The following is a 15,303-nucleotide window of genomic DNA, read 5'->3' as shown; positions in this document are numbered from 1 at the left end:
CACGGATAAAGGACTATCTGAGAACCACGATAACCCATGTAAGACTAATGCAGGCCATACATGTGCCACATTCCAAAGCAATTTTATTTAGCAAATCGGAATTTTGTGCGTTTTGTAATCCGGTGGTGCCACTATTGATCTCATGTTGCTATTTATTTATTTCAGGTACTTATATAGCGCCGTCAATTTACGCAGCGCTTTACACATATATATTGTACATTCACATCAGTCCTTAACCCTCAAGGGGCGTACAATCTAAGGTCCCTAACTTACATTCATACATACACAAACTAGGGACAATTTATACAGGATCCAATTCACCTATCAGCATGTCTTTGGAGTGTTGGAGGAAACCGGAGTTTCCGGAGGAAACCCACGCAGGCACAGGGAGAACATGCAAACTCCAGGTACGTGGTGCTGTGGCTGGGATTCGAAACCAATGACCCTAGTGCTGCCAGGCGGCTACAGGAAAATCCTAAAAATTTTCTAATTTCACACCATTAGTAGGCCACAGCAACAGCCGATCTTCAAGTGACCTTCGAATTTGAGTGATCGGATGTGTTGAAAATGTATTAAACGAATTTGTAATCAATGATAGGCGAATCATGTGAGAAATGTAATTGAAAAAGAAATGAGTATGAGCTGTGACCTGGAAAGAAAAGAAAACTCTTGATCATGAAAATTCTTTTCTGTAGCAACGTGAGATCAACGGTGGCATTCTTCGACCCGTGTATGGCTGGCTTAAGTGCACTGTGCCAACTGGCTGTTAAGAGCAGTATCCTCAAGATGATACAGTTTGAGGAGTTAGGGTCCATTCACACTAGGAACTGCATGAGCTGTGTTATTCCTGTGCGATTCACATGCAGTTCTGTGCAGTGCCATTTCAGTCCATTCATTTTCAATGGGCAGAAATCACACCACACAAAAAAGTAGTACATGCACTACTTTTGGAAAACGCACCGCAACCGGATTGCATGGTACTTTTCTAACATGTGATCTGGTACGGGCAAACGCACTGCAATTGCGGCCTATGTTTGGGGTGTCATTAACTTTGCACTGACACCCACTGTGGATTGCAAGGGCAGTGCAATCCACACTGCCCTTGCAATCCACAGTGGGTGTCAGTGCAAAGTTAATGACACCCCAAACAGGTCGCAATTGCAGTGCGTTTGCCCAGAATGTGGTGCAGGAAGCAGGCAAAAAAACATGGGTCTCCCACACCATGTTTTAGTGTGAACATGCCTGAAGTTAGAGATTTTGCAGATTCAAAGCGCAGGAAAAAAGACTTTGTAGATATTGTAGTGTGAGGCATAACTGTGAAGTATGACTTGCCAGTTCCAATTACCTGTATATTCTTACAGTCAATAGAATTGAGGAAAAAAAAAAAAAAAATCAGAGAAGTGTCTTCTTAGGAATCCAACTTATGATTTTTTTTATAACAAATGTGGTTTATCATTAATTTAACTTTTTTATTTGTCATCTAATTAGGTTCTATGTTGAGGGGCCCCAAACTTGAAGTGCCCACCCCCTTCCCGGGTCTAAATCTAGCACTGGTTGTAGGTAATCTAAAAAGAGTACATACAGGTTGTAACTTTTGTAGTCAAATCAATGGGTTGGCACCTCTACCGTGGAAGAATAAAGACTAATGTTCTGTGTAGGATATGGAGCTCAAATTTTGGGGACGCATATCAGCCGAATACCAAACATGATATCTGCACTGGAAATACTCTTTAATCTTCTGCTCATTCATTAGTAGGTAAACAACCCCCAGGCTGGAAAATCTGAAACATGGAAGCCATTACAGCGTCTAAAATTCTGCAGTAATAAAGACCAAGCCCAAGTTTTTGAAACACCTTATTTACTAACTCCACCCATAATTAAATCTTTACTGTGTCTACATTTCTTTAACTATTTAGCAGGTTAAGGCTGCTCACTAGGGATCCCTTTAAGGCATGCAATGAAAAGAAGGTGAAAATGTTGATTGAGGGGGAAAAAAAATGCACAAAAGATGAATCAATGTAATTAGTCATGCATGTACTGCAGACCGAATACTATAAATGATAATAACGAGTTTTAAGACTCAAGAGACCAAAGTCCACGTACTTAAAAATGAAAGACTTACAAATGGAATCAAGCAAGCATTCCCTCCTCACTGATCTCAGGACATGACAGTGATGGAACTGTTTGTTGTAGAGTTGGTTTTCTACATGTTGCAGCATGTTTACACATGGTAACTGAGCTCTAAATGTACAACTGGCAGTCCCTGTATACATCATTTGCTACTATTAAAATTTCAAGAGCCAGAGTCCAATGTTTACTACATGTAATACACACCAAGTCCACCAATACACACAAGTAATACTGTCAGACGTCGAGTCCACAGTTACCAACAAGTAATACTGTCAGACGTCGAGTCCACAGTTACCAACAAGTAATATTGTCAGACCTCGAGTCCACAGTTACCAACAAGTAATACTGTCAGACCTCGAGTCCACAGTTATCAACAAGTAATACTGTCGAAACGTCGAGTCCGCAGTTACCTACAAGTAATACTGTCAGACCTCGAGTCCACAGTTATCTATTATTATTATACAGGATTTATATAGCGCCAACAGTTTGCTCAGCGATTTACAACATAATGGGAGACATTACAGTAACAATACAGTTCAATACAAGAGGGATTTGAGGGCCCTGCTCCTTGGAGCTTACAATCTAGGAGGGAGGGGCTAGTGGTACAAAAGGTAGTAACTGTGGGGGATGGACTGGTAGGAAGAGTAGAGAATTTCATTATTAGCTGAGGGCAGGATAGGCTTCCCTGAAGAGATAGGTTTTCAGAGATTGCCTAAAAGTCAGCAGAGTAGGCGATAGTCTGATAAATTGGGGTAGAGAGTTCCAGAGGATGGGGGAAGCTCCGGAGAAGTCCTTAAGATGAGCATGGGAGGAGGAGACAAGGGAGCTAGAGTGCAGGAGGTCTTGCGAGGAGCGGAGAGTACGGTTTGGGTGATATTTAGTGACAAGATCGGTGATGTAATTTGGGGCAGAGTTATAAATGGCTTTATACATCATTGTTAGTGTTCTGAATTTTATTCATTGGGCAACGGGAAGCCAGTGGAGGGATTGGCAGAGAGGGGTGGCAGATACAGAACGGTTAGTAAGCTGGATGAGTCTGGCAGCATCATTCATGATAGACTGAAGAGGGGATAGCCTGCGATGAGGTAGGCCAATGAGGAGGGAGTTACAATAGTCAAGGCAAGATATAACAAGGGAGTGTATAAGTTGGTTAGTGGTTTCCGAGGTTAGGAACGGGCGTATCTTGGAGATGTTGCGGAGGTGAAGTCTACAAGATTTGGACAGTGATTGGATTTGGGACTGAAAGGACAGATGGGAGTCTAGGAGTACACCTAGTACCCTGCCATGAGGGGAGGGACTGATGATTGTGTTATTGATCTTAATGGAGAAGTCAGGGGAGGGGGCACGGGCTGGAGGGAATACTAAGAGCTCAGTTTTGGAAAGATTGAGTTTGAGGAAGTGGAGTGACATCCATGCCAATATGTCACTTAGTAGTTTAGTAATGCGAGAGGAGACTGAAGGGGTGAGGTGAGAAGTAGAAAGATAGATTTGTGTGTCATCAGCATTGAGATGGTACTTGAAGCCATGGGAGTTTATCAAATGACCAAGGGAGGAGGTGTAGATGGAGAAGAGAAGAGGTCCAAGGACAGAACCTTGGGGGACCCCTACAGAGAGAGGGAGTGAAGAGGAGGAGGAGGCAGCGTTATAGAGAACGCTGAAGGAGCACTGCAATAGGTAGGAGGAGAACCAGGAGAGAGTAGTAATACTACAAGTAATACTGTCAGACCTCGAGTCCAGCTACCTACAAGTGATACTGTCAGACCTGGATCGAGTCCACACTTACCTACAAGTAATACTGTCAGACCTCGAGTCCACTTATCTACAATACTGCCAGACCTTGAGTCTACTGTTATCTACAATACTGTACAGAGTCCACTATTATCTACAAGTAATGCTGTCAGACCTCGAGTTCACAGTTACCTACAAGTAATACTGTCAGACCTCGAGTCCACTGTTATCGACAAGTAATACTGTCAGACCTCGAGTCCACTGTTATCTACAATACTGCCAGACCTCAAGTCCACTGTTATCTACAAGTAATACTGTCAGACCTAGAGTTTATTGGTATCTACAAGTAATACCGTCAGTACTGTCAGACACCAGGTCTACTGTGATCTACAGGTAATCATATTGTAGGATCCGGAGCCTAACCCTGTGGCCACTGTTGTAACTCACACTTCTCTCCAGGCTGGGTGTCCCTTCTCCCTGTATGGGTATATATGCACTAAAATGATTCCACTGGGTGAACACACAATATTTTTTCTATGGCTGGGTGCCCTTCTCCCATCTCTCATGGTATATATCCTATATGATTCTATTAGGTGAAGACACACAATACTTCTATGTCTGGGTGCCCCTTGTACCCCCTGTCAAGGTATACACACCATGTGATTCTATTAGGTGAACACACACAATACTTCTATGTCTGGGTGCCCCTTGTACCCCGTCAAGGTATATACACCATGTGATTCTATTGGATGAACACAAACAACACTTGTCCCATGTCTGGGTGCCCCTTGTACCCCGTCACGGTATATACACCATGTGATTCTATTGGGTGAACACACAACACTTCTCCCATGTCTGGGTGCCCCTTGTACCCCCTGTCACGGTATATACACCATGTGATTCTATTGGGTGATCACACACAACACTTCTCCCATGTCTGGGTGCCCCTTGTACCCCGTCACGGTATATACACCATGTGATTCTATTGGATGAACACACACAACACTTCTCCCATGTCTGGGTGCCCCTTGTACCCCCTGTCAAGGTATATACACCATGTGATTCTATTGGGTGAACACACACAACACTTCTCCCATGTCTGGGTGCCCCTTGTACCCCCTGTCACGGTATATACACCATGTGATTCTATTGGATGAACACACACAACACTTCTCCCATGTCTGGGTGCCCCTTGTACCCACTGTCAGGGTATACACACCATGTGATTCTATTGAATGAGCACACAAGACTTCTCCCATGTCTGGGTGCCCCTTGTACCCCCTGTCACAGTATATACACCATGTGATTCTATTGGATGAACACACACAACACTTCTCCCATGTCTGGGTGCCCCTTGTACCCCCTGTCACGGTATAAACACCATGTGATTCTATTGGATGAACACACAACACTTCTCCCATGTCTGGGTGCCCCTTGTACCCCCTGTCACGGTATATACACCATGTGATTCTATTGGATGAACACACACAACACTTCTCCCATGTCTGGGTGCCCCTTGTACCCCGTCACGGTATATACACCATGTGATTCTATTGGGTGATCACACAACACTTCTCCCATGTCTGGGTGCCCCTTGTACCCCCTGTCACGGTATAAACACCATGTGATTCTATTGGATGAACACACAACACTTCCTTGCACTTGTACAGGAACTAGCTGCCACCAACATGTGAGTAAATGAGAGAAAAGTGAAAGTGCTGTGTGGGTGAGGCCACCCTGAGGAGTCCTGGGCGGAAATAGGACACCCCGGCACAGGGGCCACACCAACAACTTGAGACGATGGAGCAGTGAGGTGTGTAGTGGAGGAGGACTGATCACAGCGCCCTTGTGCCTCGGCCAGGTTGTGTCGTACCTGGCTCCCTGCCCAGTCTAGATGGGACACTTACCAGACTGTGCCATAAGCTCCGGATCCCACAGCCACCAGGTCCCTGTAGCGCTCCTTCACCTCCCACCCCGTCTTGTTCACCTCCTGCTTGTAGAAGCCTTTCTTAGGTAGTGGGGAGGACATGGCTGCGGCTGTTGCTGCTGGTAGTGCGGAGGATGGAGGACTCCGGGGATCAGAGTGACACCTGGCAGCTTGTTCGCTGGTCTGGTCTCCAGAGAGCTGGCTGTGCAGAGTGTCTCATGCACCATACATAGAACCTGTCCCTGCCTCTCTCACCATCAATGACTGCCGCCCCCTCCCTCCTCGGTGTGGGCTGCTCTCTGCACTCAATTCCTCCCACACAGCGGCGCCTCCTTCTCTCTATACTTTCTTCTCTGCCTTCCCTCCGTCCTCTTCTCCTTCTCTAGAAGAGTGCAGCTCTTCTCTGATCTGTCCTACTCCAGGAAGCGCAGCCCGTCCACAGCCCCGAGCTTTGTTGTCCCAGTCACATGACCACAGTCCACACAGTTACTGTGCCCTCCCCTTCCCTCCACACTCAGCGGCTGGCTTTGCAGGACTTCTGCTGTTACCTAGAACTTCTATACTGGGTGTGGAGGGCTCCTGGCTGTGCTTAGTACTCCTATACCCGGCGTGGAGGGCTCCTTACTGTACTTAGTACTCCTATACCGGGTGTGGAGGGCTCCTTACTGTACTTAGTACTCCTATACCCGACGTGGAGGGCTCCTGACTGTGCCTAGTACTCCTATACCGGGTGTGGAGGGCTCCTGACTGTGCCTAGTACTCCTATACCGGGTGTGGAGGGCTCCTGACTGTGCCTAGTACTCCTATACCGGGTGTGGAGGGCTCCTGACTGTGCCTAGTACTCCTATACCGGGTGTGGAGGGCTCCTGACTGTGCCTAGTACTCCTATACCGGGTGTGGAGGGCTCCTGACTGTGCCTAGTACTCCTATACCGGGTGTGGAGGGCTCCTGACTATGCTTAGTACTCCTATACCGGGTGTGGAGGGCTCCTGACTATGCTTAGTACTCCTATACCGGGTGTGGAGGGCTCCTGACTATGCTTAGTACTCCTATATCGGGTGTGGAGGGCTCCTGCCTGGCCTAGTACTTCTATACCGGGTGTGGAGGGCTCCTGACTGTGCCTAGTACTTCTATACCGGGTGTGGAAGGCTCCTGACTTTACCAAGTACTCCTATATCGGGTGTGGAGGGCTCCTAACTGTGCCTAGTACTCCTATACCGGGTGTGGAGGGCTCCTGACTGTGCTTAGTACTATACCGGGCGTGGAGGGCTCCTCACTGTGCCTGGTACTCCTATACTGGGTGTGGAGGGCTCCTAACTGTGCCTAGTACACCTATACTGGGTGTGGAGGGCTCCTACCTTTAACCAGAACTCCTATACATGTTGTGGAGGGCTCCTGACTGTACCTAGTACTTCTATACTGGGTGTGGGGGTCTCTTGTCTGTACCTAGTACTCCTATACTGGATGTGGGGGTCTTTTGCCTGTACCTAGTACTCCTATACTGGGTGTCTCTTGTGTGTAACTAGTACTTCTATACCAGGTGTGGAGGACTCTTTTCTGTACCTAGTGCTCCTATATCGGGTGTGGGGGGTCTCTTGCCTGTACCTAGTGCTCCTATACTGGGTGTGGGGGGTCTCTTGCCTGTACCTAGTGCTCCTATACTGGGAGGGGGGGTGGTCTCTTGCCTGTACCTAGTACTTCTATACCGGGTGTGGGGGTCTCTTGCCTGTACCTAGTGCTCCTATACCGGGTGTGGGGGTCTCTTGCCTGTACCTAGTGCTCCTATACCGGGTGTGGGGGTCTCTTGCCTGTACCTAGTGCTCCTATACCGGGTGTGGGGGTCTCTTGCCTGTACCTAGTGCTCCTATACCGGGTGTGGGCGTCTCTTGCCTGTACCTAGTGCTCCTATACCGGGTGTGGGGGGTCTCTTGCCTGTACCTAGTGCTCCTATACTGGGAGGGGGGGTGGTCTCTTGCCTGTACCTAGTGCTCCTATACCGGGTGTGGGGGTCTCTTGCCTGTACCTAGTGCTCCTATACCGGGTGTGGGGGTCTCTTGCCTGTACTTAGTGCTCCTATACCGGGTGTGGGGGTCTCTTGCCTGTACCTAGTGCTCTTAATGCTGGGCATGGAGAGCTCCTGCTGTTACATTTTGAACGCCTGTGTGAACGAGTCCTACATGTGCAACACATGCGTTTTTGTTTATTTCTTGCACCTGAAAAACTCCCCTTGCCCTGCCCAGGAAACAAACATCTGAAGCTTAATACATGTTCAAAAAACACTTGCAGAAAGCTTGTAAAACACCCAAAAAAACCTCTTCACAATCACTAGGACTACGGTCTGCTCAGGTGTGAATGCAGGCCAACAGAAAAGAGAAACTCAGATCTGTCAATACTTCAGAAAATCATTTCCAGCTGCTGTGAACATAGAGGCTCATCATGCACAGTCTTGTCTGGGAGTGTGTACTGAAAACTAACTGCCAGGTGTCCCTGACTTAATGGCAGCTTTGTAGACGTGTCCCTCAGGAAGTATCCCTAGTTTTAAATATTTATGAATGATGCAATAATATTCCTGTCTTTTTTTTCTTTTTTTTTTGCAGACCTAAAGTATTTATAAACCCAATCACCAAAGGTGTCATATAAGCTTTAACCACTTCAATACCGGGCACTTTTACCCCCTTCCTGCCCAGGACAATTTTCAGGTTTCAGCGCTCTCACAGTTTGGAAGACAATTGCACGGTCATGCAACACTGTACCCAAAATACATTTTTATCCTTTTGTCCACACAACTATAGCTTTCTTTTGGTGGTATTTAATCATCACTGGGTTTTCTATTTTTTTGTAAAATAGATGAAAAAATCTGGAAAATTTTGAAGAAAAATCCCAAGTTTTTCTTTGTTTCTCTTATCAAATTTTGCAAATAAATAATTGTCCTTCACAAATGTAGGCCAAATTGTATATTGCTACATTTCTTTGGTGAAAATAATCCAAGTTAATGAATATTATTTAGTTTGTAGAAAAGTTGTAGTGCCCACAAACTTTGGTATATATCTGAAAATCTATCAATCCTGATACAAAAATGTCAAAAATGTCAGGATAGTACAAATATCCCCCAAATTACCCTTTTTTTGGAAAGTAGATAGTCTGCGGTATTTAGTAAGAGGAAATGCAAGTTTTTTTATGTAATTTTTTGTCACAATTTTTTTTGAAAATTAAGAAATTAAAGAACAAAATGTTTACCATTTTTTTTTTTTTACATACTGTCACCAGTGCAGTGCAGCGTCATTGTATAACTGGTGTGGCGGTGATTAGGAACAGTGACTGGTGACCATGTGGGGGGAAAAAAATTTTGTTTAATTTTTTTTATCTTTATTATTTTTTTTCACAATGTTTTTTATAAAACACTGTGACCAGAGTAATATAATGTTACCATAGTAACATTGTACTACTCTGGGGAAGTGATCAGTATTTTTTTTTTCTTTTTACACATTATGATTGCCTATAGCAGTAATTTTCACTGCTATAGGCAAGCATTTAACTGAAGGAAATCAACTAATTCTGTTTGTCATTGTGATTAGCTCTGATTGGCCACAGCTAATCACATGACACAGATGGGTTGTGATTGGCCCAGTCTGTACCATGTGATTACTGTGCCCAATCACAGCTAACATGAAAGGAAGCCATCCATTTCTTACAATTGTCATGTGACCTGCTGTGATTGGTCACAGCAGTCACATGGTACCGGCAACGGGCCAGTTCAAAGATAAGTCATCGGCTGCAGGTGTGTGTGAGGCAGCGATCCAGTAGGACATCATATGACCTCCACCCGGATTGACAAAAGTCCTGCTCGGCCATAATTTCGTTATTGAATGGGTAGGAACTGGTTAAAGTGATTCTAAAGGCAATTTTTAAATATAGAAGATGCACAAAGTGCACAGAGTGGCCCCTTAGCTCCTCTTTTGAAGTCCCCCTGGTGCTGTTCACGCCTCCTTTTTTGCTGGTGCCCCCTCAGCAAGCTGTGTGTTGAGAGGGCACCCCTGTTGATGCTCTCTAGCTGGGCTGTGTGGGTACTTGGACGCATACAATGTGACTCAGCCACGCCCCCTTCTCACAGGATTTGACTGACAGCAGCAGGAAGAAGCAGCCATGTTCCTGGCAGGACAGAGGTGGATTGAGAGAGGAAACAGGCAAGTGTTTAGGGATTGGGGGGTGGCAAGTGTTTAGGGATTGGGGGGTGGCAAGTGTTTAGGGATTGGGGGGTGCATATATTGGAGTTTTTTACCCTAATGCATTAAGATAAACAACTGTTTGACTTTAATACCACTCTAAATCTGAAAGGTACAGCACCAAACGCATTAGTTACGTGCCCACTGGTGATGGGCTGTATGTTTGAGTCGAACATCCCAGTGCAGCTGTCAGACGGGAGCCAGCATCGATAGCAGAGTGTGTTTTTTTTTTTTTTTTTTTCGGGTTGGTGGGCATCGTGATTGACATTGCATCTACTTTGAGGGACATTTTTTAAATTTTTGTTTTTATTAAAGGACTTGTCAAAGACTGTCCTGTCATTTTGCCACTTCACTTTTTTTTTGTGAATGGGTAGCGACAGCATGTATCCGATATTAATAGAGGGGGGGCAGGATCTGAGGGCCCCCTTATTAAAGGGGGCTTCCAGATTTCGATAAGCCCCCCTGCCTGCAGACCCCCACAAATACCGGCCATGGTTGTGGGGAATCGGTGCTTGTCCCCATCAACATGGGGACAAGGTACTCTGGGGGTAGAGCCCCCTGCCCCAAAGCAACCCCTCATGTTGAGGGCATGTGGCCTTGTATGGTTCATGAGGGGGGGCGCTCGCTCGCTTAATAAGGGTCTGGTATGGATTTTGGGGGGGACCACCACGCCATTTTATTTTAAAATTTTGGCATGGGGTTCCCCTCAAAATCCATACCAGACCCGAAGGGCTTGATGGGGGGGACCCCTAGCTTTTTTTTTTTTTAATTGCCGGGCCATTCTTTTTACATTCAGCTGTCAGTGGGGTTCCTGCTGCAATAAAGAATGTTTTTAGTAGCTGTGCAGTTTCTTACTTAGATGCGGTAAGATACCGCTTAGTGAATTGTCCCCTCTGTTCGAAGTTCGCAGTCGAACTTTCATTATGTTCGACCACGAACCCAATGGGGGTGTTCGGCCCATCACTAGTGCCCAGCTCTTCTGCCATTCACTCATATTACTACACTGACCCAAAAAACGCTGTAAAAGTAGGAAGAGATAGCCCGGCCAAGTGGTTAGCAGGTAAAAGCAGCCTCAGCTCAATTCATCCAAGCCCTGCAACAACACCCCCATGTCGCACCAACACCTCCATGATTAAGCCCCAGGGGCGGGACAAAACGCATTGGGGGCATGGCTTGGATGAATCAAGCTGAGGCTGCTTTTACCTGCTAACCACTCGGGCCAGGTGAAGTGTGTGGCGGCCGGGTTATCTCTTCCTACTTCTACAGCGTGTTTTGGGTCAGTGTAGTAATATGAGTGACTGGCAGAGAGAGCAGAAGAGGTGGGTACAGCAGAGAAATACAAAGCAGCATGTCTCCCTAGTAAAAGGCACACATAATGAAACACAAACAGCACACAGTTAACCCTTTGATCACCCAAAAGTTAACCCCTTCCTGCCCTGTGTCCAGAGGCATAGCTAGGATATTTTGCACCCAGGGACGAACTATAAAATTAGCACCCCAGCCCCCCTCCCCGTTTAATCACAGATTATGCTCCAGATATTTAAAAATATCGATATAACAAATTTTATTCTATATGTAAAAAAATATTACAGATAAACCTTGTTAGCTCGCCACCGTTGCTCCAGCTTTTAAGTATGGCCAGAGGTGAGTATGGCGAGCTAGCAAATACAGCCCACCCGTTCACGGAACAGAAGCACTGCCGTGTCGATGTTGTAATCATAGCACGACAACAGACATTACCCAGCAGTTATGGGCTGTTTTATACTAGAACAAGTACTACTAATTTAATAAACACTTTATGTACACAACATACAGCCTACATGTACCTTAATAGAGTTTAAGCCATCTTTGTTTTCTGCCACAATAACAACCGGCTGTATGCAGAATCCGTATCTCGGCTGGCTGCAGTGGCTGGCAGGCAGCATCATCACTGTGGATGGCAGACATATCAGATGACACGTCTGCTGCAGCCGCTGCAGTGATCTTGTGACCGATTTATTACCCTTGTTCACTTATTATAATGTAACGTTGTAAGCCTCATTTTGGCACCCAGGTACATGTGTACACCCCTGCCCCCCCCCCAGCTACGCCTCTGCCTGTGTCATTAGTGCTTTTTATTAGCTCTGATCACTGTATTAGTGTCAGTGGGGATGTCAATGGCAGTTAGTCAATTCCACCCCGAGTGTCAGGATGCCCGACGCTGTCCCGCTATAAGTCGCTGATCGCCGCCATTACTAGTATAAAAGAAAACAAATTCCGTTCTACTGTATATACCGCCATTTGTAAACACTATAACTTTCATGTAAACCAATTAATTTACATTTATTTTAGCAAAAACGTAGCAGAATACATTTTGGCCGAAATATGACTAAATATTTTTGAAATTTTTTTTTACTGGATATGTTTTATAGCAAAAATTCTAAAAAAATTGTTTATTTCTTTCAAAATTGTCAGTCTTTTTTTGTTTATAGCGCAAAAAATAAAAAACACAGAGGTGATCAAATACCATTGTCAGTTAAAATAACGCAGCGCTGTATCACAAAAAATGGCCTGGTCAGGAACGGGGGTAAATCATCTGGAGGGAAAGTGGTTAACAGACCAAGCTGTCCATCAATGAGAGACAAACCACTGAACACTTACAGGGTTGCTTACAGCTTTTATTTATATAAAACCTTTATCCCCTCAAAAAACTATTCCTGTAACTGCTTAATTAGTGTTTGCTGGAGTTTGGCTTTAAATTGTTAGTCACTTAACCTGTATGTAAACTACAATTCAGTCTAATAGTCCATCCAATACTGCCTTCTCCACTGATTGACAATACTGCTGTCCCAGGGTGGCTAAATTGCTTTTTCACAGATACAGTGGAGGAGTGAATGTAGCCATTCAATGTGTTACTGGCTGATCAACACATGAAAAGAAAGGAATAAAAACTTGCAGCCATCTTACCCAACAAATGTTAAGATGCAATGTATCACATTTTATTTTCGGTTTAGTTATGCTTTATTCTTCACAGCACTGGAAGACAGTGACAGGATCCGATGGCTATGAAGGTGACACCGCAATGATGATTTTTACCAGACGCAACCACCTACCGGTAATGAGATACTCACCAATACTTACCTCATACCTAATGTGTTTGGTGCTGTATCCCAAAAAACTGCTAAACTTTAGCTTTAAAATGGTTATAAACCCGTATATATACCAAGTGAAGTAACTGGCCTCAGGTGATACACAGAGATGAAACAAATCCTCCTACATAAGTTGTATCTGTTTATCTGCAGTCTTCTCTTCTTTATAGCCGTTCAAAGTGCTGAATTTATAAGCTTGTCTGAGAGTTCAGAAAAAAGGAAGTGGGGAGCTGAAATTACACTCTGCAGGGCTCAGTGAGGAGAACTCTGAGAGCTGATTGGAGGGAAGGGACAACCCCCCCCCTCCACACAGCTCACAGAAACAGCTGATGCAGTCAATCAGCTGGAGGTCCCTCCCCTGTCACCATTTTTCTCTTGGTGTCAGGAAGGCTTGTCAGAAGTGACTCATGCTGATAGCAGAGGAACGAAGCTGCAGGCAGGAATGACACTAAGTCTAGGTTCACACCTAAGTGTTTTACATTTTACAGACATGCACTACAGTCCATTTAACATGATTTTCTAGGACACATTCAAATCTCTGCGTTTTCACCCGGTGCGTTTTTTGGAAAGGGTCAGGGACTTTTTTCAAAGCAAAACGTTGCGTTTTGGTTCAATAGACTTCAATGGAGACGCTGCAGAAATGCATGTAGTGTGTTTTTGATGTATTTTGCGTTTTAATCTGCCCAGCAATAAGTTGTAAAAAAAAAAGAAAAATGCATCAAAAACGCACATGCAAAAATGCAAAGTGCACCGCGGAAAGCACTGCAGAAACGGATGAAACGCAAACTGCATAGGTGTGAACCTAGCCTAAGGCTTTGTTACACCAGTGCTTTTTGCAGAAATGCATTACAGTCCATGTAACATGGTTTCCTATGCAACATGTTCACTTTTTTGAGTTGTTGCGTTTTTGGAAAGGTCTGGGACTTCTTTAAAAGCAAAAAGCAGCGTTTTTACTACAATAGAGTTCAATGGAGAGGCTGCTGAGATACATGGTAGTACATTTTTGTCACATTTTGTGCTTTGCATTTTTATTCTGACCAGCAACAAAAAAAATTCCACTTTCATAAAAAAAAGGGCTGAACAAAACGCAGTAAAAATGTGTAAAAAATCATCAAAAACGCATGTAGAAAACTGAAAATCTGCAAAAAGCACGGAAGAAAGCCTCAAACGTGAAATGCATATATGTGAACCAAGCCTTAGTGCTCTGGATTGAGACAAGCGCAAGCTACAGAGAGATATACTTTGTTCATATTTCATGTCTGAGGTTTAACATTAAAATACCTGGAAAACCTGGCAAAACCACTGAGTCCCCAGAGCTTTTTTTTGGTGATGTTTTGGTTCCACAAATGATATCTTTTAGGTTTTGTACTCTATATTATAGTCAACAATATAAAAGGGTGTAGTCATGCCGAGAAGTAATACCACCTGAGCAGGAACATTCCAGATACACCCTGGATACTGTTGCTCGCTTAGGGAACGATCTTGTTCCAGCCTGCAACTGGTTTGATACATTTGTGTGTCCTGTATTGCCAGCACAACATCCTATTGAGAGGCTTCTTTATCCCAGACAAAGGGACCTGTTTAAAGCGGAAGTAAACTGTATCTGAGCACCGCAAACTGAAAACGCCATTTAACTCATTTTTAATATACAAATCAAACTCGCCCACCCCTGCATGTGTTTCATTTTGCTGAAATCACTCTGAAAAAGCCCCCCATTTCTATCCATGGACATCTTGAGTAAGAGCAGATGATCCATGTATCAGTTACTTCCTGGAATCCATCTGCACATAGCACAGGCATGCAGGCAGTAGGGTGAGCTTAGCTGAGAACAGCAGCTGTAGTTGCAGCGAAAGGTGGTTCTACAAAGTATTGACGCAGGGGGGCTGAATACAAATGCACACCACACTTTTCACATATTTATTTGTAAAAAATGTTGAAAATCATTTATCATTTTCCTTTCACTTCACAATTACGTGCCACTTTGTGTTGGTCTGTCACATAAAATCACAATAAAATGTATTTACGTTTTTGGTTGTAACATGAAAAAATGTGGAAAATTTCAAGGCTTGTGAATACTTTAATTACAAGGCACTGTAAGGATTACAAATAGTTAATGTTGATTGTGAGAGTTTAGTTCCGTTCTAGGCTAGATTTACACTTGTGTGGG

At 44.6% G+C, this 15,303-nt stretch overlaps 1 protein-coding gene and 1 long non-coding RNA gene across 2 annotated transcripts in view; one reads left to right on the top strand and one right to left on the bottom strand.

The window, feature by feature from the left end:
* The window catches only part of MAPK12 (mitogen-activated protein kinase 12), a 124,352-nt gene extending 118,114 nt beyond the window's left edge, over positions 1 to 6,238 (bottom strand). The window contains exon 1 of the mRNA XM_089684535.1: positions 5,766 to 6,238. Coding sequence (XP_089540661.1) covers positions 5,766 to 5,887 — 122 coding nt within the window. The 5' untranslated portion in view covers positions 5,888 to 6,238. The remainder of the gene's footprint in view (positions 1 to 5,765) is intronic.
* Positions 6,239 to 13,017: 6,779 nt separating this feature from the next.
* Positions 13,018 to 15,303, top strand: part of LOC149472853 (uncharacterized) — a 37,311-nt gene continuing 35,025 nt past the window's right edge. Inside the window, exon 1 of the long non-coding RNA XR_016314134.1 lies at positions 13,018 to 13,102. This is a non-coding gene — a long non-coding RNA (uncharacterized LOC149472853). The remainder of the gene's footprint in view (positions 13,103 to 15,303) is intronic.

This window comes from Staurois parvus, unplaced genomic scaffold (assembly GCF_062004578.1).
Source record: "Staurois parvus isolate SC_StPar_1 unplaced genomic scaffold, SC_StPar_1.0 ptg000019l, whole genome shotgun sequence".
Taxonomy (NCBI): domain Eukaryota; kingdom Metazoa; phylum Chordata; class Amphibia; order Anura; family Ranidae; genus Staurois; species Staurois parvus.
Note: the sequence above shows the minus strand (reverse complement) of the source record. Positions and strands in the feature narration are given on the sequence as shown.